Source organism: Onychostoma macrolepis, chromosome 03 (assembly GCF_012432095.1).
Source record: "Onychostoma macrolepis isolate SWU-2019 chromosome 03, ASM1243209v1, whole genome shotgun sequence".
NCBI classification, from domain to species: Eukaryota; Metazoa; Chordata; class Actinopteri; order Cypriniformes; family Cyprinidae; genus Onychostoma; species Onychostoma macrolepis.
The window spans coordinates 55,392,401-55,418,160 of NC_081157.1; the positions used below are offsets into that span (position 1 = coordinate 55,392,401).

At 37.1% G+C, this 25,760-nt stretch overlaps 1 protein-coding gene across 1 annotated transcript in view; it reads left to right on the forward strand.

The window, feature by feature from the left end:
* Window positions 1-24,038, forward strand: part of LOC131536466 (interferon-induced very large GTPase 1-like) — a 31,709-nt gene extending 7,671 nt beyond the window's left edge. The window contains 5 exon segments of the mRNA XM_058769396.1: window positions 9,784-9,890; window positions 10,000-10,623; window positions 14,546-14,604; window positions 17,290-17,350; window positions 17,353-24,038. Coding sequence (XP_058625379.1) covers window positions 9,791-9,890; window positions 10,000-10,623; window positions 14,546-14,604; window positions 17,290-17,350; window positions 17,353-22,034 — 5,526 coding nt within the window. The 5' untranslated portion in view covers window positions 9,784-9,790 and the 3' untranslated portion in view covers window positions 22,035-24,038.
* Window positions 24,039-25,760: the final 1,722 nt, after the last annotated feature.

A 25,760-nucleotide genomic window follows, 5' to 3' on the forward strand; every position in this document is an offset into this window, starting at 1 on the left:
AATTATTCACCACAAGACTAGTAATGTGCACTAAAAAAGTAAGTAGGGTCATTTTGTATTTCATGACGACTTCAATCATTTTCAATACCATTGGCAAAGATACCACATACTGTATACAGCCATATAGATATTTTAATATTTCAAATTGTTTTGTCCATCCATTTTTTCAAGGCAAACATTATTTCAAGGTTTGAGTGGTTTAATCCAAGTCTTCTAAAAAGACACATTCGCTTTATTTACATAGTCTACATATACAGGTGCTGGTCATATAATTAGAATATCATCAAAAAGTTGATTTATTTCACTAATTCCATTCAAAAAGTGAAACTTGTATATTATATTCATTCATTACACACAGACTGATATATTTCAAATGTTTATTTCTTTTAATTTTGATGATTAGAGCTTACAGCTCATGAAAGTCAAAATCAGTATCTCAAAATATTAGAATATTACTTAAGACCAATACAAAGAAAGGATTTTAGAAATCTTGGCCAACTGAAAAGTATGAAAATGAAAAGTATGAGCATGTACAGCACTCAATACTTAGTTGGGGCTCCTTTGCCTGAATTACTGCAGCAATGCGGCGTGGCATGGAGTCGATCAGTCTGTGGCACTGCTCAGGTGTTATGAGAGCCCAGGTTGCTCTGATAGTGGCCTTCAGCTCATCTGCATTGTTGGGTCTGGTGTCTCTCATCTTCCTTCTTGACAATACCCCATAGATTCTCTATGGGGTTCAGGTCAGGAGTTTGCTGGCCAATCAAGCACAGTAACACTATGGTCATTGAACCAGCTTTTGGTACCTTTGGCAGTATGGGCAGGTGCCAAGTCCTGCTGGAAAATGAAATCAGCATCTCCATAAAGCTTGTCAACAGAAGGAAGCATGAAGTGCTCTAAAATTTCCTGGTAGATGGCTGTGTTGACTGTGGACATCAGAAAACACAGTGGACCAACACCAGCAGATGACATGGCAGCCCAAATCATCACAGACTGTGGAAACTTCACACTGGACTTCAAGCAACATGGATTCTGTGCCTCTCCACTCTTCCTTCAGACTCTGGGACCTTGATTTCCAAATGAAATGTAAAATTTACTTTCATCTGAAAAGAGGACTTTGGACCACTGAGCAACAGTCCAGTTCTTTTTCTCCACAGCCCAGTTAAGATGCTTCTGACGTTGTCTCTGGTTCAGAAGTGGCTTGGTAGCCCTTTTCCTGAAGACGTCTGAGCGTGGTGACTCTTGATGCACTGACTCTAGCTTCAGTTCTCTCCTTGTGAAGCTCTCACAAGCGTTTGAATCGGCTTTGCTTGACTGTATTCTCAAGCTTGCGGTCATCCCTGTTGCTTGTGCACCTTTTCCTACCCAAATTATTCCTTCCAGTCAACTTTGCATTTAATATGCTTTGATACAGCACTCTGTAAACAGCCACACCTTTCAGTAATGACCCTCTGTGACTTACCCTGTTTGTGGAGGGCGTCAATGTTCGTCTTCTGGATCATTGTCAAGTCAGCAGTCTTCTCCATTATTATGGTCTCAAAGAACAAGAGATACCCGGAATTTATACTGTAGGGATGGTCATTTATTGAAACTCAAATGTAAATATTCTAATATTTTGAGATACTGATTTTTGACTTTCATGAGCTGTAAGCTCTAATCACAAAATTAAAAGAAATAAACATTTGAAATATATCAGTCTGTGTGTAATGAATGAATATAATATACAAGTTTCACTTTTTGAATGGAATTAGTGAAATAAATCAACTTTTTGATGATATTCTAATTATATGACCAGCACCTGTAAACATTGATCAATTACCATTACAAAAACCTCAATCTTAAACATTTGCTCATTCTGTGTCTTTGTGTCTTTAAAATAGGGTAAATTTGTTGCAAAAGCATACAGCAAAGAAGCTTGATTTCAAATTTGATTTCAAACTGAACTGAATTTACAAAAAAAAGACACAGTCAGTAATAAAATTCGAAAACAAATGACCTCAATTCAGTTGAGGTATTCGAAATATGACAACACTGAATTTTTTATAAGCAGTGATTTAAGTGCCACATATGTTATTTATTTGGAGAAATGGAACATCAGATGGCTTTGACCTGTAATGTCTGTACAATGTAGTAATGCAGTTACACAGACTAGGATATTTATATGTACAAATCATACAAATGTCCCATTCCGAAACATTTCTAGCATAAACTTACATTGTAAAGAAATTAAAGTTCCATCTTTCATATTGAAAGACTTTCTGATGCATTTCACGTACAGTCAATAAAATGTCCAGTAGCATTTTCATCGGTCAGGCGTGGATCTATTCTGAATGATAACCTTTGACAAAGTTTAATCTAGAAGCAAAGATAAATAATTTCTAGTATAAAAGCATGGAGAGATCGCGATTACACACAGTCTGCGCGCAAGCAATATCGGAGTGAGAGGACAGGCAATTAATTTGTATAAGATAAGTCTATTTGAGAACTCGCATCCAATTTTCTGCGATTAACGTTACATGACTGTGTTCTCATGTTACAATAAAGCGCATGCCACATTTGCATGGAAATAATTAAAATTATGCAGAATACCTGCAATCCCGCGTGGATATTCAGACTCTGTAACTGACAGGAGCGATGCGAAACTCAAACTCAAACTCACTGTCGGAGAGGAGAGAGACACAGCGTGTATCGGTGTATAGATGGTAGATACTGTGGAGAATGAGTAATGGAACCGTATCAGATATGTCAGTATCGGTATCAAAATATAGATATTTAGGATAACACTACCATGTAGTTTGTTTCTCCAAACTTTGAGTCCACAAGTCACGATGAGCTCCCTCACTGTCCGATCAGCTGCTCTTCACCTGCTGCAGCGGCAGCTTTTCCCGGTTCAGATATCAGGGCTTTTATTGGTCCGTTTACGATCAGATATCTTTATTGGCTACTGAAATGCCGTCAAAGGTTTGAATATCAATTCAAATTGTGGGCGTACTCAGTAACGAACTATGATTTAAATGTAATGAAGTAGATTATTTTGCTAAATGTGTACTTAAGTACAAGTAAAAGTACAGCTTTAAAAATATACTCAAAGTACAAGTACCCGAAAAAACTACTTAATTACAGTAACGTGAGTAGTTGTAATTCATTACCTCCACCACTGAAAAATAGTAGGCAGTATGCACTGTGTACTGGGCAGTAAGCAGTAAGCAAGTATGCCATTTCGAACACAGCCCATGTGTACACTGTCTGGCGGCCATTTTGAAAGCTGTCTGAAAACTTTCACCAAACGAGGAGCCCCTTAAATGTGCATTTTTTTTTTTTTTTTAGCTGTTTAAGCCTTTATTTTGGGTAAGTTTCACTATATTGTAAAATTAAGAGATTAATGTTCAGACTTTTGCATATTATAACCTGGAACTTGGATGTGGGAAATAATTACATTAGATCCAAAAGATAGTTTTAGCAACACAGCACAGATGCTACAGAACACAGTTAGCTGACTAGCTGTATAAGATTGTGTGCTACGCTAATATATTACTTCACAGGCATTACTGGCTTGTATTTTTACATCCATAATATTGTAAATTGACAGTTTATTGCTGGTCTGTGGTTTTACAGTGCTGTAATTTTTAAAGATTTCATATTATTTTAAGGTGAGCTTAAAGGATGGATGACTATGAAAATCACACAGCTTCAGTGTGACATCAGTAAGAAAAAGTATATTTTCATAGATATTGTTAATAATAGTTGTTCATATTAAAATATGTGTGTATTTTAATGTTACACCTCTTCCCATGTTACACCTCTCTTTATCTCATTGCATTGGCTACCAATCGCAGCTCGCATCAAGTTCAAGACACTGATGCTTGCTCATAGAACAACCACAGGCTCAGCACCCGCCTACATGCACTCACTATTAAGAATCTACATCCCCTCCAGAAGTCTGAGATCTGCTAGTGAGCGACGCCTCGTGGTACCATCACAAAGAGGCTCAAAATCACTCTCCAGAACATTCTCGCTCACCATTCCTGGCTGGTGGAATGATCTTCCCACCCATATTCGGAGTACTGGATCCCTGTCAATCTTCAAGCAACAGCTGAAAACTCATCTCTTCGACACTACTTGACTTCAACCTACACATAAAAAAAAAAAAAAAAAAAAATCTTTCTCCTTACTTATTCCTTCCTTGCTAGCTTGTACTTATTTAAACAATGCCTGAGACTTGGTGTTACAAGCACTTCCTTTGTCGAATTGCCTCTTCAAGATGAATCGCTTCATGTGTTCCCCAAATTGTAAGTCGCTTTGGATAAAAGCGCCTGCAAAATGACTAAATGTAAATGTAAATGTGTGAACTTAATACAAAAATTATTTTTTTTTAATACAAAAAATCTTGTCATTTTAATAATTATTACATGAAATGTATTAAAAATTGTTGCTGCTCAAATTAAGTTCAGTGCGCTCTCTTTAAGCTCTTCCACATTGAACGTCTATATAAATACTTCATAAACAGACATTAAATATTAACTTACGGTCGTCACTTTAAGTTAATCTTTATAAAATGATTAATAACTTATTTTAACAGCTTTAAGATGACAAAATCGAGACATGACATGATCGAAAGATGAAAGAGGCATGTCATCCGTACAAAGAAGGAGCCATAAGAAACCTGTCGCATCTGTCCAGGAAAAAAGCAACTAAAGGCTGGAATACACTATACGACTATTAAAATGTGAACAGATTTTTAAAATACTAGGCCTCATACACTTACTGACTTTGCAAATAGTATTTTTTTTTATATACAGTATGTTACTTTGCTGAATGTGGACTAGTATAGCTGTTGATATGTGCTTAGATGACACTTCACTATGAATATATAATTGATCAAATTGAATGCCTTGTTGCTTGATTTTAGTGTTCTGTTCTGTTTTTTTTTTTTTTTTTGGTGATTGACTTTGTATCTTCAAATACATTTTTTTTTTCAATTATTCTTTAAAAAGGTTGTTTAAAATAAACAAGAATTTTAAATAAAGCACGAGCTTAATGAGAACAGAGGTTGTCTCACAGCAAGAAGGTCCCCGGTTCGAGCCTCGGCTGGGACAGGTGGAGTTTGCATGTTCTCCTTGTGTCTGCGTGGGTTTAAGCCAGGTGCTCCGGTTTCCTCCCACCGCCCAAAGACATGCACGTTAGGTTTATTGAAGTCTCTAAATTGTCCCTGGATGCGTGTGAAAAAAAAAAAAAAAAAAAAAACTTGTGTATGGATTGACTTGTGTATAGATTGACTGGTTCTCGCCATGAATATAGCCTTAGATGCTGGAATGGCGAAAATAAGGAAATAAATAAATAAATAATGGGAACAGGGGTGTGCTTAAACGGTACACAAATGTACCCATTAAGCACAGCCAGACTTTATTTTAACATAACTTCTTGTACTGAAACCAATATCTTGTGCACTAAAAATGTCTCAATGTAGATTTTAGTGAGCTTAAAGGGGTCTTATGATGTGATTTCAAGTTTTCCTTTCTCTTTGGAGTGTTACAAGCTGTTTGTGCATAGATAAGATCCCTGAAGTTGCAAAGACTAAAGTCTCAAAACCAAAGAGATATTCTTTATAAGAGTTAAGACTCGACCACACCCCCACTAAAATGGCTCATTCAAACACGCCCCCACATGTCTACGTCACTGTGTGGAGAGATTTTCATAACACCGCCCAAATGTTTACGCAAAGAAAGATACATTTTTATTCTCGCTGTAGCGTTGTTGCTGCCGCCGGCGCCATGTCCTGGAGACGCTGTGTTTCATTGTGAAAGCGAAAGTACTTTGTTTGGGCTTCCAAAAGAGGACACAACTAGAAATCAGTGGTTAAGTTGTATTTACAACACTGTTCCAGAACAGTTCAAAACAAATATTAGAGTGCGTGCAGCACATTTTAACGGAGGACTGTTTCCTGAACCTGGGAGACTAGCCTACAATGCCAGCTGCTCAAAGATTGTTTCTATAAAGTGGGGCAATTCCAACTTTGCAAGGACAGTCTGGTGCTTCTGACTCACAGCCTGTAAGTATGTTTCTGCTACTGACTATTCAAACGCGAGTTTTGAGCAATGTAGAGTAGTGCTAGTTGTTTGTCGTTTCTCCGATCACAAATGCAGACATTGTGCGTAAAAAGACAGTATAAGTCATTATAATCAGTAATTATGTCCCCACTGGATGCAACAAATGCCTCGTTTATAATGGGTTTTATTGTTTTTATTTCATCGCGTTGGGACACGGCATCACAATACGGTAAGGGGCGTAACATTTCCGTCTCACGCTTGAGGTATTCGGCCAATCACAACGCACTGGATAGCTGGCCAATCAGAGCACGCCTCGCTTCTCAGAACGATGAGCTTTGTAAAAATCGACTCGTTTCAGAAAGGCGGGGCACAGAGGAGCAACAATAATGTACAGTATGTGGAAAATAATGTGTTTTTTGAACCTTAAACCACATAAACACATTGCATTACACCAAATACACAAAATAATGTTCTTTGTAGCAACATCATATGACCCTGTTAATAGGTACGTTTACCCTACATCTGCACATTGTTAATGATGAGAATTTGTGAGTTTGAGTCAGAATTCAGCCAGAGAGCACACGCTGAATAAACCTCCTGCTTTCCGGAAATGACTCATCTAAACACCTCTGATTGGCCATTGCATTCAGAAACTCAACACATTTGTGTGATTGGTTATAATGTGCAATTTTGTAAGAGTGCATAAAAAGAAAAAACAATGCAACATGAGCAGATCTAATGCCACAATGGACACTTTTCATTTCATTTTCACTTTATTCTTGACGGCTGTAATAGATTTAGATTAATTTCACGGAGGCTTTGTTTTGTCTGTTTTGGTGACCCTAAGCACCCATTAATTTGCATCATGTGGCCATGAAAAAGCCTTGCTTACTGTTAAATTTACTGAACAATAAGCATACAATTTTGTGAAGAATGAACTATAATTTCTGCTTAGTAGTTTCTGTCTCTTTCACTAACAGTTGATTTGTCTATAGAACCTTTTTGCGCCGACGTCACGATTACGTCACCGCGCTAGCTGGAGGCAAAACAAAGAGAAAACTGGAGGCAGCCCATTCAAACCAGCACAGATTCGGCTACACAAGGAGCTTACAATATCATGTTGTTGTGATGTTGGATGCAAGAATCGACGTAGTACAGGCTCCAATTTGAAATTTTAACGCATACCTGCTGCTACTCCCAGACAAAAAAAACGACGACAGCTGTGGTTAAACGAGATAAAACGAGCGGACTGGACAAAAACGATCGTTAAAAATGCTGGCGTTTGCAGCGCACACTTCTTATCAGAAAAGGTTAAACAAAGTATTGTCTTTTGTTGTTATGGATTATGGTTTGTGTTACGTGTCTAAAGATTTCTTATGCATCTCACAACTATGAAATAATGTCTGTGTGCATGTGTGTAAAACAACAAAGATTTATATGCTTAATCATCTGTAATATACATTGTTGTGATTGATAGTGGCTGGACTTTCTAAGAACTTAGTAAGAAAGAATAATCAAATACAGAAAGTTCAAAATTAATTTTTGGAATTTTTATTTCTAGAAACTATTCACATCTTCCTTTAAATGTACTGTATGTAAAGCATTGTAAACTTAACTTACATAATTTACAGGATGTATATACTTTAAAATAACTATTTGGCCATGATACAGGTACATCTTCAAATAATATATCCATCACATTGAATGTTTAACTTACTTTCTGTATTTTGGCCCAGTTCACTCTCACTTAACGTTAGCTGTAAAAATAGTTGCCTGCTGAAATTGAAATATATGTACATCTTTGTGACTAGATAGATACACAGGTGAGTTTCTCTTTACTACTCGTTAGGTTTCTCTAACATTATATGCAACTGGAGTCACTCGATCGGAGGTAATCCTGTCAGATCGTCCATCCATGAGCAGAGGGTCGGCCAATCTGATTTTGTTCGTTAAAGTGAACTTATTTAAATAACAATCATGGTCCTGCACAGTGAGTGACCTTACATATGCAGGTAAAATCGGATTTTCTCCACTAATTGTAAAAAAAAAAAACAAGGTAACAAACTTAATAGCTAAATCTTTCTGCCTCCACCTAAGCCCCGCCCACAGAAAAATGTCACAACTAACAGAAAAAGGGTCTATATAGTGCACAATTGAGGTATTGCACTGCAATACATAATAACTACAGTATATCTGTCAAGTCAAACTGAGATAAATGGAAAAATAAATAAATTAATAATAATAATAATTCATCAGCCAATCGGAGTGAGGGGCGGAAATAAAGGAAGAAAAGGAGTCTGCTGTCGCGTGAGATGAGACGGACGTGACTTCTCTGCTGAAACCTAAAGCTGGACGCAAGGAAAGTGCACAAACATCCAAACCATCATCATATCCCGGAGTGACAGCCGGTGAGAACTTTAATTTCGATTCGGTAAACCAAAGGATGTGGCTGATGTAGCAGCAGATGCCGAGACAGTTCGTGACGCAGCAAATGTGTTTGTGTTCGGCACTGAGAGATCCGCAGCTTTTGTGTTTATCTGTTCATCGCTTAACTATTTCAAATTCAAATGATGACTAATATAGTTCAGTGTGGAAAATATCAGTGTTATTAAGTTAAGAGTGTATTGATTCGCTTATCTTTGATAGTGTTTGATCGCTGGTAGAGCGACGATAGAACATTGTTTATTTCTAAAGTTCATGTGCGAATAAGCCGTTCGTTAAAATAAAATAATTAACCTGAGTTCATAAATATGCTATGAAACTTAAATGTTCAGGTTAATTGTCAGTACTATGCTGCAAATTACACTTTGACAAGAGTACTAAATAATAAATAATAATAAAATTGAACAATGCTGTATGCTAAAAATAGATACAAAGAATCAGAATGACAACAGTGGTTGTTTAACGAGTTTATTTGCAATTCATTTACATATGTTGTACCTTTGTTTCTCTTTAAAGGTTTTTCACCTTTCTGCTACAACTTATGTCAGTTTTTTTTTTCAAAATTGATCCAATAAAAAGAAGAATGGAATCCAGTTAAGGCCTCCGTTGATTATGTGTCTCTCCCTTTCAAGCGGGGAAAATTGTGCATGAAAAGAAAGAGCTTGACAATATCTATAGTCTATATTGTTCAATAGGAGGGGGGGGGATCTTGTCCATACCCAGGAAGGGTAAAGGGGGCCTCCAGCATAAATTTTGCCTAGGGCCTTCAAATGTCTAGAGCTGGCCCTGTATATGAAGCGGCCCTACTGGTAACCCTGTTGAAAGAACACCTTTTCATGATGTTTATATATGTAATGTGTTGAAATTATTTTATTTCATGATAATTATAGAACACTTATTAGATTACACATTAATGAAAACAAGTGTTTTGCAGAACATACCAGGTTTACTGTGTTCTTCTCACATTTACGCAGTCTGTTGCGCTGTGCGTACATGGACTGTCAGGTACAATAAAGTTCCTTATTATTATGAGACGATTTCTGATTATTGGGATGAAAGCCATTATTACAAGAATGTTTCTTATTATTGTAAGATATTAAGTCATTAATATGATGCATCTTCTTAACATGATGAGATGCTAAAGTTTAATGATGAGAAACCTTCTCTTCATTTTGACTTATTTATTTTTTACTCAACTGTGGCAGAAATGGGATTCCATACATCTCTGATGTCTGAATTATCTCTATGTTTTGTGTGGTACATGATGTGACCTATTTATTTCTTCTATTCCTTCCAGTGATATAATGACAGATCCAAATCAAGACGATGCCATGGACACTTCTGCGGAGACAGACTCTGGAGCACATGACCAGTGTGACTCTGATACATCAGACAACAGCATGAGTAAGGGAACAGTATTTCATGTCTTTGTATTGTTGAATAACACTTGTTCTTATGTTGTATGTTGTGGTATATTTATGTTTAACTACAGTTCTTTTGTTGTTTATTATAGAGAACATATTTCCCAATATGACCATTGTATTAACTGGAAATACTTCATCAGTCCAGTTTGGAGATGAAAACATTCTACTAGGACAAAGACAACCAAATACTGAAAATACGGCAATATCCAAAATGATTCCTTTACAGAAGAAGATATCAGAACATCACGTCTCTGTGATCAACATGATTGACTTACATGAGACTGAACTTTACCTAGACTGTGTGGATCGTCTCATTGGTCAGCTAGTAAATGAAAATGAAATCCACGCCTTCATCTTTGTTGTGCGACTGGGTCAGTTAACAGACGCTGATAAGATGGGTCTTGACTGGCTTCAGAGAGTGTTTGGTGACAAAGTTCTTCAGTTTGTAATGATTCTCTTCACCTATGAGACAGAAGAAGAGACTGACTCTATAATAAATGTTCTGAAGAAAAACCTTGTTCTGGAGCAGCTGCTGGAGAAATGTGGAGGAAGATACCAGACTTGCAACAAGATAATGAACAACCAATCAGAGATGAGAGACCTGATGAAGAAGATTGAATGTCTGTTTCATGACAATAATCAGCAACGCTATACTGGAGAGATGTTCAACATTGCATCAATAAAGAGAAAAGAAATAGAAAACAATGAATGTGGTGAGAAAGAAAAACATATGTTGTTTCCTGATGTTTCACATGTTCATATTACCCTGGGTAATTTATCCTAAATGCATTACATGCATTTTCAATCAAAATTCATCTTAAATTCAAACTCTATCTGAAAAAGCGTGTCAACTCATCCTAGAGAATACCCACAAGTACCTCCTTTATTCTTCAGAAGTAGTATGGCACACAAATATTGTGTCAGTCCCCATTTTGCTGTTAAAACAGCTCTGATGTGTTGAGGCCTGGACTCCACAAAAAGGAGTCCTGTGGTATCTAGCACCAAAGACATTAGCAGCAGATCTTTGAATTCCTGCAAATGGCAAGGTGAGGCCTCCATGGATGAGATTAGTTGGTCCAGTATGTCCCATATACTGTATGCTCAATTGGATTGAGATCTGGGGAGTTTGGAGGCCATGGCAATTCCTTGAACTCTTTGTCATATTCCTCAAACCATTCCTGAGTAATTTCTGCATTGTAGAAGTGTGCAATATCCTGAATTATTTACTGCAAACAGGTAACACCATTTCCATGAAGTGGTGTATGTGGTCCTCAACAATCTGTAGGTAGGTGGGACGTGGCAAAGTAACATCCACATGAATGCTCAGGAACATCGGCCAGAGCTGTCAATTTAAGGGGGTGGAGGGGGCTTCTTTTTATTTTTTTTTAGACATTTTTCAAAAATATATAATTATCTAATCTAAATGTTTGATCATGCAGTGCATTTTTGTTTTTACAATAGGGCAATTGCTGCACAATAGCTTGCATTCAGCACAAGCCTGATTTCGTGAGCTGTATGTAAGGCAGGCTTATGTGTGAGAGGGAGAGATAGAACGTGCAGTGATTCACTCATGCTGTTTAATAAAGAAATATAAATTTTAGCTCACCTTCAGCATTATAATTATTTTACCCGCGCTGGACAGAGATTGCGATGGTGCCAGACCTCTCACGGCAGGCACATCATCACCTTGAGGTCAGTTTATGAGATCAGCCTTCATAGAGACCGCCGATCAAACTTCCCAAAGCGAGTATCGGCTGTTAGTGATCGATATCTGATCATTTGGAGCAGCCCTACATGTCTTATCCTGCTGGCATTTCTTCCCCAGTAAATGGAGCACTTGTAAATGGCAGTCCACCTGTTCTAAAAGACAATGTGAGTCATCAACCAGGCAACCTTCTTTCATTGATCCATGATCCAATTCTGATGCTCACATGCCCATTGTAGGCACTTTCAGCTATCAACATGACCAGCATTAGGTTTTTCAGCAGTTTGAGCTGCAGTAGCTCTTCTGAGTGATTAAACCAGACAGTCTAACCTTCACACACCACGTGCATCAGTTAGCCTTGGGCACCCATGACCCTGACACCAGTTCACAGGTTGTCCTTCCTTGCATCACTTTGGGTAGATACTAACTACTGGATGCTGGGAACATCCCACAAGACTTCTCCTGCCATCACTATTTGGTCCTTGATCTTAGATAAGGTCACTTAGATCTTTTCACTTGACAATTTTTCCTCCTTCCTACAACATGAAATTCAACAACAGATTATTTACATTTCCCACCCTTTGACAAGTACTGTAACATTGTGGTGATAATGTTAATCACTTCATCTGTCAATTGTTTTAAATATTATGGCCGATCAATGTATATACAAAGCAACAATTATCTCAAAGCAGTTAAATTATTGCTCATTTGCACATATAATAATATTAATAGATATTGTGATTCTCTATTCCATAAGGGACCGTAAATTTGAATTTATTTAAAATTGGGTATCCCTGTACAGCCATGATCAACTGTTCCTCCATCTTGGCTGAGCGTGAGCTTTCAATGTTGTTACAGAAAGAGTAAAGCTGATTGGTTGAGTCTTTTCACATGACCTGCAGTGCGGTGCTTGTGGCATTCTGAAAAGTTGAGATGTTTTCATTTTGATGTGGCGTAGACACGCCTGGAAAAAATGAGCACGTCACACTGCATGAACATTGTGACCGCGTTGCTTCTATCATGGTCAAATGCCAAAAGTCCAGAAGATCTCTTCATTTAAGTCCCTCACTTCCTCTCTGCACACTGTTTTGTAGTGTTTGCCCTTTCTTTGGATTACCTCCCTTTTTTTAATCACTTAATAAACCTTAATTCCCAACAGTGTGTCTGACCAGGTGTTTAAGCTGGCTACATCTGTGACAGAGGGGAAATTTGGTGGAGCTTGACACCGAGGAATGGTTAATTGATTGAGAATCTGAGGTTGTGCTACCCACCCAGTCCTACCCTGAACCTTCTGTGTCCTCATCATTGTACCATCACCACTGGTTCTGCCCAGTATAAAGACTGTTTCATCGCCTGGCAAAAACAGGTGTTATTTGTGTTATTTTCATTGACCCCACCCAACTTCCCACTTCCACCTCACTGCTAAACTCAGCCCTGTCTTAGCTGGTTCCCTTCAGTCACTCGTCTTCTCCCCTAACACCGTGCTTGGAAGGATAAGCCTCGCGTCTTACAGTGGCCAGCTTTGCCCAAGCAAGTGGATCCCCCAGTTCCGCCTCCGGCTGCTGATCCCGCCACTCTACCTCGGCTCGTCTTACAGCTCCACTGGGCTCCTTCGTCCTATTAACCTGCCTATGCCACAGACTTACAAGCCGTTCGCTGCGCTCCGTCTCTCCACCGGGCTCTGCCTTCCCTTCAACTCTGCCTTGGACCTCAGTTACACCGGCTCCGCCTAAGTCTTCAGGTACTCTGGCAACACCCTGGACGCTCATTACTGTGGTTTCTCCTTGGTCGCCTGAATCATTTGTGTCGCTCGGCCCCATCTGCTCACTGTCTGCACAGGGCTTCACTTCCAATGGCTTCATTTCCGTCAGTCGCCCCCTGGATGTCGTAAGCTACTTCTATATCATGGCTCCTCTCTCCTTCAACTCCACCATGGGCTTTCATTCTGGCTGTGCTCTGGGTCACCACCACCTGGCCACTCCTCCCATAATTGCTTCCCTGGTTCCTACAACCCTCAGAGCCACCCAGGTGCCTTCCACTGGGAATCCCACCTTCACCAGCCATTTGTCCACCCCTGAACCACCTCTTCAGCCTTTTTACAGCACAAGGCCACACGTTCCCAGAAGAGAAGGGAGTTCTATAAAAATTATGTTGTTTTTTAGATTCACTTTTATTTACATTTACATTTATTCATTTAGCAGATGCTTTTATCCAAAGCGACTTACAATTGGGGAATACATCAAGCGATTCATCTTAAAGAGGCAAATAGACACAGGAAGTGCTCGTAATACCAAGTTTCAGGCACTGTTCAAATAAATACAAGCTAGACAGTGGAAGATTAAGAAAAGAGAAAACAAAGTGTTTTCATGGTCACTTTCATGGACTTTTTTTCATCAGAGTCCCATTTATTTTGTTCTAGTTTCCCACCACTCATCAGTTTCCATGGACAAGTATGCATCACAGCTGTCTGTCAGTTTTCACCTTGGTGTATTTATGTTCCTCACTTCCTCTCCCTCACGGTCCAGCATTGTTGGGTGTTACGCTGTTTTGTAGTGTCTGCACGTTTTTTTGGTTTACCTGCTTTTGTATTATTTAATAAACCTTGTTTTATTTTATCCTTTTGACGATCTTCATCTTTATATAGACTAATATGTTACAATTACACAGTACAGAAAAAAAAAAAGCCAAACAACACATGTACAAATCCTATTGTAAAATACATCTGCTAAATACAGTGCTTGAAGTGAGAAAAACATGTTTTAAGTGTTTAAATCTATATCTATATGCAACAGCTAACATGAATAGGTTATTAAATGTGTCTGAAAGTGAATAAAGTATATGTCAAAAACAATAATAAAAATGAAATGAAATAAATGATGAAGCTGCTGTAGTAGATACTCACATTCTGTTTACTTTCTGCTTCTTTTAAGATGATGAACCCAGAAAAATGGAGGACACCACAACATCAGAGACTGAAGAAAAACATATGGTGAGTGTCTGGACATTTTCAGAATTAGCTGCATTAATAAAATAAAATAAATTCTTATTTCTTTTTTTTTTTTACCTTTCTGTTTTAATCAAACACTGTTACTGCTTGCCACTGTATTCCTGTCATAGGTCACTTCTCAGATAGCAGATACTATAATTGCTTATTCATTTTATGATAAAAGAGGAATGGATAGTATATACACCCCTTCAATGATATCTTGATCTTTTTTTTTTTTTGATGATGATGTTACATCCTCTTTTTGTCCAGGGGTGACGGGGGGAGTAATATATACTATTAAAGAGAAAAGAAAACATATCAGTAAACGTAAAAACCGGTGGGCAAAAAGAAGTGAGAGAGAGTTGGCTCTATCTGGCACCCACCCTCCCTACTGCGTCTGCAGGCAACAATAATGGTTCACACACAGTCACTACAGCCGGCACAACAGGCTTTCTTAAAGAAGCACTAAGGCTCAGAGCACACAATATTCAACAAGTAAAACAGGCTTTCTTTAAGAGCAGGTCATATGGTATTTGAACTCTTCCCCCACCAGCTTTTTTGAAAAAAGTTGCCAGCCACCGCCAGCATTTTTGAGGATTTTCACAAAAATTTCAGGGACCCCAGAAATTTTGTTTTTATTCTATATTTTTGTTTTTATTTTATTCATATTTTGTTTTATGAATATCTGAACATGCAATACATCAAAATAAATATATCATCAGGAGCCATGGGTATTGATTTTGTGTTGCTTGATATGCATTTTTTTTACTCTCAAAGTGATGGTAGCCATTAACTTGCAATTTATGAACAGGGCTGGGAAGGTTACTTTTAAAATGTATTTCGTTACAGATTACAAAATACATGCTTTAAAAAGTATTTTGTAACGTATTTTGTTAGATTACTTAATTTTAGTAACTTAATCTAAATACTTTGGAATACATTGGAATACTTAAGTTAAATGGCATATTAATTTTGATGTCTTGTTTTTATGTTAACCACCTCTAAATAAAAATGGGTGGCATGAATACATTTAAAACAATTATAAATGCATAAATAATGCTATGAGATTAATATTTTCAATACAACATTTTAAACATAGAAATAAAAAAATTATGGGAGGAAAATATGTTTTTAAATTAAACTAAAACCGCCAGTAGGTGGTGGCAAATCACTGCCTTAATGAAAGAGTCACGGAATCATTTGATTCGCTCAAAAGGCCCGATTCAGTCAGGAATCAAGCAAGTGATTTTATGAATGTAATTGAATCATTCTCAGCTGATCCGTTCAAAACGCTGCTTCATTCAGGAACCAAATGTTGCTCACAGATGCACAACTATTCTGATGTGGATTTATTTTGAAGGCAGTGGTTATTTGCATCAAGTGCAAATAGCCATAATTCTATTTACACCATGTTGGAAAAAAGTAGTATTTTCTTTGCAACAAGTGATAGTAGATGCTATTAATACTTATTGCAAACAGTGGCAGATATGTGATGGGAAAAGTGAGAATAACGGGAGTTGAATGAGTTCAAACGGATTCAAACTCAAATCTTATCAGCACGTGTCTCAAATAGGCGTCTTTTCGAATGATGTCAATCCCAAACAGATTTGCGCTTAGTGTAAATAGACCAGCGGTTGTATGGAACCATTTTTGTTTGCGCTATAGAGCAAATCAGACAACACTGTTCTTTTAATAAGTCACTAAATATTAACTTTTTGTTATGAATTGCATAAAATCAGCATCATATTTGCAATCGCGCTAATATTCTGCTAAACAGCACTCTTCTTCCTCGATTGATATTGCTTAACTATACATAAATATAGAAAAACAAGAATTTGTACAAACCTGAGACTGTGAGAACAACTTACTTTAAGATGCTTTTTCCAAGGTTAGATGTTCCTTTGAAGCCGAGAGACGTTTTGTTGCTGGTAAACAAAAATTGCATAGCCTACTGTGATGTTCCGTCCTTTTTCACATTTATAAGTAAAATCGTCTTTTTATTTCCATGACAATTACGCGCTAGGCTTTCTGATTTTCTCTTGCATTTTAGTGAGTCATCACTATAGTCTGCACTCTGCAGGCAGGCTGCTGTATGGACAGACTGCACGCGAGTCTGAGTATCACCAGTTACCTCATGGTTAAAATCATTTTACATTAATATTAAAATAAATAAATGACATTAAAAATCAAAGTAATCACTTTGGTAATCTAAAATACTTTTCGGATATAACTGTAATCCGATTACCACCCATTTAAAATGTAACTATAACGAAATACAGTTACTCATATTTTGTATTTTAAACACGAACGACGTTACATGTATTTCGTTACTCCCCAGCCCTGTTTATGAATCACCAAGGACCACAGTTTCAGCTATAAATTTGAACTGTTCTACAGAAGGAAAAAAGTCACCTGTCTTTTGGATAGCCTGAGGAAGAGTAAATTATCAGCATTTTTTAATTAATTAATTGTTTTGGCTGAACTATCTCATTAAGTTCACTTGGGTGCCATTTAAAAAAATAAAAAAATAAAATAAATATATATATATATATATATATATATATATATATATATATATATATATATATATATAAGTTAAGTCAGAGTAAAATGATAGTATTGTTCTTTTAAATAAAAATAAGTAATCCATGTGAAAGTCATGTTTTTTTTGTTTTGTTTATTCAATAGGGAAAAATCAAAAACTTTGGAGCAACAGGAGCTGGATCAGATCAATACCTACAGGAAAAGACTAAAAACTGAAGTATATATTTCACAGACTTAATCTGGAAGACAGACACCAAAATACACTGAGAGCTGCAGATGTTCTTCAGATAACCAAACATTCATTACAGACCCATGAGTCTTATGCTGAAGAGGAGCTGATTCAGACTTTCATACAAAAACTACTAATGATGAACTACAAAGCAAGAAATATTAAAAATAAAGAGACCAATGAACAGGATGACACACAACAAAGAGAAAATAACTCATCTGAAGATGAGAGTGATATTTTTGATGTTTTAAAAGAGATATCATTATCAAAAACAAGCCAATCTGACCTCATTCACCCGATGGATGTTCAGATGGCCGTGTTTCATTGTGCTGATGGTCTCCTGAAGCAGCTGATGGTCACTAAACTGTCCCAGTGTCAGTACGCTCTGCCTCTGCTTGTTCCTGATCCATTCACACGACAGATTGAGTTTCCTCTCTGGACATTCAGACAAATCCACAAGAGCTGGAAAATCAGAAACACCAACAATGAAATCATCATTCAAAATCAGCCAATCTACAAGGCAGAAACTCCAATGGTGTTTTTTTTCAGGTTTGGCTCTGTGTCTTCCTCCAAGTCTCATCTGATGAACCGTGTGATCAATGAGAAACACGACACGTTCTTCCACAGGAACTGCCCTTACAGCAGCAGAACCAGAGTCCTGATGGATGGAGTGGTGGAGATCGCCTGGTTCTGCCCCTCTGGATCATATGATGATAAATTCACTGAGTGTGTAGCGTTCTGTAATCTACACGGTGATGCAGAAGACCAGGAGAAACAGCTGCAGATCCTCACTGACATGAGCTCAGTCAATGTTGTTCTTCTGACAAAACTTGACAGGAATGACAGAAATGCAGCAAAGATAAATAACCTGTACAAGGACGGAAAGCCGCTTATTTGTCTCCTTTCAGAGAATGAATCTGCTGTAAATAAGTCAAAGAAAGGGAAATTCATCATCGGTTTAAAAGACAGAAATCAGTCAGATGTATCTGAAGAACTCAGAAGAGCTATAAATGCTTGTCTCTCAGACTCCTCTCACACTTTCAGACTTGAAGATGTGTCCAAACACTCAGAGATCAGAGTAGATGAGGAAGATGATGAAGACTGCAGGAGAGGAAGAGCAGCAGCACAGCAGATGATGAGTTTACTGGAGAAGAAAGATCTGACAGAAATCAAAGACTCATTTCTGCCTCATCAGGGGAAACTGTGGCATCAGTGGTGTCAGAAGAACAAAGAACTACATCGAACTCAAGGAGATGAGACAGAAATGGACATCAGTAGAAAACGCACAGAAATGAATAAAATCCGTCAACAGCAGCATAAATCTGCCATCAGTGAGTTTATGAACCTCTTTTTTAAACAAATGAACTCACATGCTGCCAAAAAGATGTTTTTCCTTAAATGGCTCAGAATCTTCCTGGATGAATATACATCAGCTGATCTTTCTGCTCTACATCACAAATATGATGAAAAGTGGTCAACAGTCTTAAAACTGAAGGAGAAACATGATAAATCTGAACAACTCAAAGCTGCACAAACTGAACTTGAGAAAGTATCTGAGGAACTTCAAGCTGCAGCCTTTGGTTTGGAGCACATCATGAGGGAGATCGGTCAGATCTATGAATCATGTTCATCTGTGAAGAAGTGGTTTCACTTTTCTTCTCTGCCGTGTCTTGCAGCAGAGATGATGATCTGTGGATCTCCACTGGAGCTGATGGATGGAGATGCTGCTCATGTTCCTGTGATCTGGATCTCTGCTGTTCTAGATCAACTCATTCAGAAACTGGGAGACCAGAGAGTCTTTGTGCTGTCAGTTTTAGGACTTCAGAGCTCTGGGAAATCCACCATGCTGAACGCCATGTTTGGACTGCAGTTTGCGGTCAGTGCTGGCAGATGCACCAGAGGAGCTTTCATGCAGCTGATCAGAGTCTCAGACGAGATGAAAACACAGATGAACAGTGACTATATTATGGTTGTAGATACTGAGGGTCTTTGTGCTCTAGAACTGGCTGGAAGATCAACTAGACATCATGACAATGAACTGGCCACATTTGTTGTAGGTCTGGGAAATCTGACACTGATCAACATCTTTGGAGAAAACCCATCTGAGATGCTGGACATTCTTCAGATTGTTGTTCAGGCCTTTCTTAGGATGAAGAAGGTCCGACTGAATCCCAGCTGTGTGTTTGTGCATCAGAATGTTTCAGACATCACAGCAGTAAAGAAAAACATGGAGGGAATGAGACGACTGCAGGAGAAACTGGATGAGATGACAAAACTTGCTGCTAAAGATGAAATCTGTGATGCAGAACGTTTCAGTGACATTATTAGATTTGATGTTCAGAAAGATGTGAAGTATTTCACTCAGCTCTGGGAGGGAAACCCACCAATGGCTCCAACAAACCCAAACTACTGTGAGAACATTCAAGAACTGAAGAAGACTATTATGTCTCATGCCTCAGAATCACACGGAATGGAACTGACACACTTGAAAGTTCGTATTAAAGATCTCTGGGAAGCTTTACTGAATGAACGATTCGTCTTCAGCTTCAGAAACACTCTGGAGATTTCAGCTTACAGGAAACTGGAGACTGAATACAGCAAGTGGTCCTGGAGTCTTCGCAGAGCCATGATGGAAACTGAGAACAAACTACACAACAAAATAGAAAATAAAGCGATTCATGAGGTTGATGAAATTGATCTTCAAAGAGAACTGAAGAAGACAAGTGAAGAAGTGAATACATCAATGTCTGAATTCTTTGAGAAAGACAGAGATAAAGATATACTGATTCAGTGGAAAATGTCATTTGAAATCAAAATCAAAGAGCTTCAGGAAAACGTTGTGAGAGAAACAAAGAGGAAATTAAATGAGGTTCTTCAGCAGAGAGACCTGAAGAAAAAGATTGATGCTCAGAGGACACATCATGAAAGCACTCTCTATGAAAAGAGCAAAGAACTCGCCTTAACACTCAGAGACAAAGCAAATGATGAAGAAACACTGAAGAAAGAGTTTGACTCGTTTTGGAAACAGTGTGTTAAAAACATAACCAGAGACTCTCCTGTAATCAAAGACATTGACATAATGAGAGATGTGAGAAAGATCCTCAGTGACATCTGTAGAAGTGCTCCTGTAGATCACTGGAGGGAGAGCAGGGATATTTTCTCTGTGCCGAGTTATTCAGATTATGTAAAACTAAAGAAACCCAGTGGAATTACAGGAGCTTTGACAAATGCTATCAGATCAGCTAAAGATAAGTGGGGTTTTAATCAGTCTCAAGAGGATGAATACCAAATAAGCTCATTTATCACAGATGTTGCTCAGCAGACAGACAAAGAGGTTCAGTCATTTAACATTTCAAAGATGGGCTACAACATTGTCTGCATTCAACATCTTATAGATTGCATCAAAGCAAGAGTAACAGAACATCAGGAACGAGTGAAATATGAGTTCAAGAATGAATTCTTCATGGATTTGGTTCTGTCCATCTGTAAGAGAGCAAACTGGATGATCACTGACCAACACAGACTGTTCAGAGAAGCCAATGATCCTGTAATATATGTTCAGAAGAAGAGAGAAGAGTACTCTAGTATTTTCCTGAAATACTGTCATGGATCCACATCGGCTGCTATTTTTGGTCAGATCATCAGTCAGAAACTTAAAGAGCCCATTGAGCAGAGCGTCTACAAGAGGACTTCCAGAGATTTAGCAGATGAAATAAGATCAAGCTGTGAATCACTGAATGGAAACAGATCAAATCTGGAGAAACACATCCTGAAGAGACTGGCAGAAGAGGAGGATTTTGACAAATACATCAACTACATTCATAATCCCAGAGATCACTTCAAGAGTTTCATCAGAGATGAAGTCAGTCAGCACATCACTGATCAGTTCAGTGTCAGTGTTTTACCCGAGATGAAGGAGAACATTAAACTCCTGCAGCAGAAGATCATGAGAGCAGCTCATCAATCTACTGAACATGTTCAAGAGAACAGAGGAGATGCTGGTTTGTGGTTGAAGAGTTTCACACAGCAGCTCTCAGATGAGCTGATCTTCTCTGAAAAAGACCTCAGTGGAGTCAAACATGATGATGTTGATGATTTCAAACTCCTAGAAGAAGTGATAAGACAAGAACTTACTGCTGTAATGTCTGACATCAGCAGATTCAACACAAAGACATTTCCAGCAAAACTGGACTATAAACACAGACCAGATGAACTTCTGATTGATCACTTCTGTCAGTGCTGCTGGGTTCAGTGTCCGTTCTGTAAAGCCGTCTGCACCAACACCTTAGAAAACCATGATGGAGATCACAGTGTTCCCTTCCACAGAGTGACTGGAGTTTCGGGGTGGTCTTATAGGGGGACAACAAACTTGATTACTAACATCTGCACATCATTAGTATCAAGCAGCACTGCATCTTTTTATCCCAATGCCTCAGATGATACGTTTCTATATAGAGAATACAGAAGCGCAGGAGGAGTTTATGCAGACTGGAGCATAACCCCTGATCTCTCTGAACTGCCCTACTGGAAGTGGTTTGTGTGCAGATTCCAGAAACATCTGGAAAAATACTACAATAAAACATTTCAGGGAAGTGGTACGATCCCAAACGAATGGAGAAGATATCCAATACATGAAGTTATTGAGAGTTTGGAAAAATAAATATAATTGAATCTGTGAACCGATCTTCACCCTAAGATAATAGATATTGGAACAAAATTCTTAATTTTTGAGAAAATGAAACAATTAATATTTTTTTGTTTGGAAAGTATGACTATAAATCAATACTGCAGTAATACATTTGCAATCATGAAAACTAAAATAAAATATGTGTAATTAACTAATTAAAATAATCATGGATTTATTTTAATTTTAATTTATTATTTTAGAGTTCTTCATTCAAGTGTATGATAACATTAGAAATTATATTTTGTGTTTAGTGCATATTAACAGTAAATGCTTTAGGTATACTGTCTGGCAATACTGTATCCCTTTACTTTAGATGGTTTGATCCCTTGAATTATTTTTCTTTTATTATTTTAATCAGCAAGCAGCTTGTTTTATAATCCTGCATATTAAATAAATGTAAATCCAATACAAATCTAGCAGTTGCTGAATATTAGTTATTTTATGCTCTCAGCCGTTGCTTGTTTGTGATTAGTCTTTGTGTATAAATAGCCCTCGTGTTCCTATTGTTTCTTGTCTAGCTTTGTTCAGGTAACCCACTGTTTGTGAGTATATAGGCTTGTTTGAGATGAGCAAAATCTGCGCAGAACCGATCACCGGTGATCACCGCGAGATGCATGCCGGTTAGAAAAGTCATAAAGTAAGCAGTATATATTAAAATCCCGCACATGATACTAAGCGGGCAGACGGTGTCTGAGATCTCCTCTGTTTTTCTATGTGGAGAAGTGTATCAAATTAATAAAGTATAAATCCTTTAGTTTAAATGTGCTCACATGAAAAGCCTTTATATGGTTCTGCTGTGTTTGTTTTATGTTAGTTCTGAGAATAGACATATGATCTGTTTTCCTCGACAACTCGTAACATTGTAAATCAACATCTGGAGCTGATAAATACTATATTAAGACAATTATTATACAGTATTTTATGTATGTACTTCGAGTCTGTCAATCAACATCAGCACATCACCCACAGGATAACACAAGCACATTAGATCTCTGCCACAATTCTGTCCGCATGTGTTCAGCGATTACAATATAAAGCTCACACAATGTTATTCATATATTAGTGCTACGACCCAGAATCTGCCCAAACTAAACGTCAGGAGCCGCTACTGGCAAGAAGAGCAATACAACGATAATTACACACTCCAAAACAAACTAAACACAAATACAATCATACTTTTGTAGCTAACCAAATAAACAAACTTCATACTTCTCAAAAAAAGAACAAAAAAGACAAGAAGTCAACGAATATCTGCTCAGAAGAAGCACGTAACAAAGGAACGAAATCATTTTTCTGGCCAACTTCAAAAAGAGAGAGAAAAAAGTACAGTTTTGTGGAGATTTATGGTATTTATAATTTTTTCCCCTGAATTTGTCAAAATGGATGTAAAATGAATTTGGTTTAGAGGTGGCCGTTATTCTTCTACAGTATTATCCAGAACTGACCGACAACTTCAGAGATGAAGAAACGCTCTCGATCTGTGATTCAGTTGCAAATTAAAGAAACGTTTGTGTTTCAAGGCATTTTGTGATTTTTCTTAAATCATAAACAAAGCGCAAAACATTTGACAAAATTTTATTTATTGATGATTTTATATTTTATAATATTATAATTACAAAATATAGAGCAGAAAGTAAAAATGAATGACTAATAAGCCAATAAGAGTTCATCTGCTGCCATCTACTGGTTATAGTGGTTATTTGATGTATTTTTTATTTTAAATAATTGTTTGTTTACCACAAAAAATGTTATTAAAATAGTTTAAAGTGCTGTAAATAGTTGTGTTGTCACTGAAAAGTGCTTGAATTTCTCTCTCAAAAGGTTGTACAAACCCTGAACTGAATGCGGTAATAACGTGTCTATTTCTGCCGCAGCAGCATGTGATCCTGTAGTTAGCATTACTTCTGGTTTTCTACATCAGCGCTGTTTGAAGTGTCTCATGTGCAACAGCTCTTATTATTTGATGCTTCAGCTGTATTATTGCAGAGCTCTAAAGATTCTTTCCTATTACAGCAAATCTAAATCTGCTTGAGCGTTATAACCATCAGCACTATTAATAAGAGAGAAGAATAAACAGCAACCTGTTTGTTGTTCAGTATCTTCAGTGTGTTTGATTCTGCAGGGTTCTGGATCTCTCATCTTCTCTCTGTCCTCTTTAATAAACTCAGCTCTTCCTGATGCTCTGATGCTTTTATCTTCTATCCTGACTCTTATAATCAGTTTCTAACAGAAACACTCAGAATAAAGTGAGATGATCTGCTGATGATCCTGAATGTCTTGTTGAATGAGTGTTGATCGTCTGAGACTCATCAATATTAACAGCTGCTGAAAACACTCTTTATTTCATGTCAATAGTTCCTGTTTTCACCTCCTTTATTATGCTGATGTCTTCAGATCTCCTGAAAATGCTCATTTAAAGCTCGTTTCATTATCAACAAAAGAGTGCATTTTTTTCTGACTTATTTTTTTTTTATGTTTTTTTTTTCTTCCTATATATCTGCTGTTCTTTTAATAAAGAAACAGAATAATGTTAGAATTAAAAATTTAAATTTGGTAATTAGCATCAGTTTTTTAATGATAGACAGATGTAGATGCTTAAATGTGTCAATTAGTATATGAGTCAAAGACAAAAAGGGGTTTTTATAGCAATACATAAATAAAAATCAGGCATATTTAGAGCAAAAATCATTTGAGGACATATTCAAATACTATATTTAAGGATCATATATAGTGCAGCCCCAAAATATTAATTGTCATTTTAAATCTTTATATTTGCCGCTATCCTTCACACCACTAAGTTTTACCCAATTGTTAGCAATAACTTTTTAATCATTTCAAATATAATAAAATATAATATTATCACTTTTTCTTTTACATATTTTAATAAGTACAGGTCAGAATAACTGTGTTGTTTTATATAAATATATCTGTTATGCTGAATGATGATGGAACATTATTTAATCTATATTTTGACATGTTTTCACAAAAGTTATTTGAAACATATAGACACTTGCATTTAATTGATTTTCTATTAAAAAATAACTTTTGTAAATTTACTTAAATGCAGACTCTAAAATTTGACATCTGGATCCAGTAACAGATATATTAAAAACTGATATATTTTTGATTTTGGCAGATCAGCTCCTCACACAGTTTTTTTTTCTTTTAATTCTGCTGAGAGCCCACAGTGTGATTTTGAAGAAAGAAAAAAAAAAAGATTTTTTTTTTTCTCTCAATATGTTTAAGTGTTTTTTTTCTATAATGACACTAACAGGATATTGTGCTGATTGTGTTTTTGTGCTGGTCTTGGCTTGTTTAGGATAAATAAATATGACACTAAACCACCAGTAGGTGGCATAAAGTCCCTGTCTTAATGAGTGATGCATTGAATCGTTCACTCAACCCATCGAGTGATTGACTGTCTTTATAAATGAATGAATTGATGGATCATTGACTCAAACGATTCATTCAACGACTCATTCATTTAGAAACTGAGCGAGTGACTGTCTTTATGAATGGACTCTCAAGATGTGCTTTTATTTGTTTTTGGCAAAGTGAGTGATATATTCAATAACGTCAGTTTGCACATCATTAAAACAACAATTAAGGTATTATGGTCTGATAACAATCACACAGATTATATGTGAAGTAACTTCTAGCTCATACATCTTAAATTTGCAGGTCAAACGTTCCAGTCTC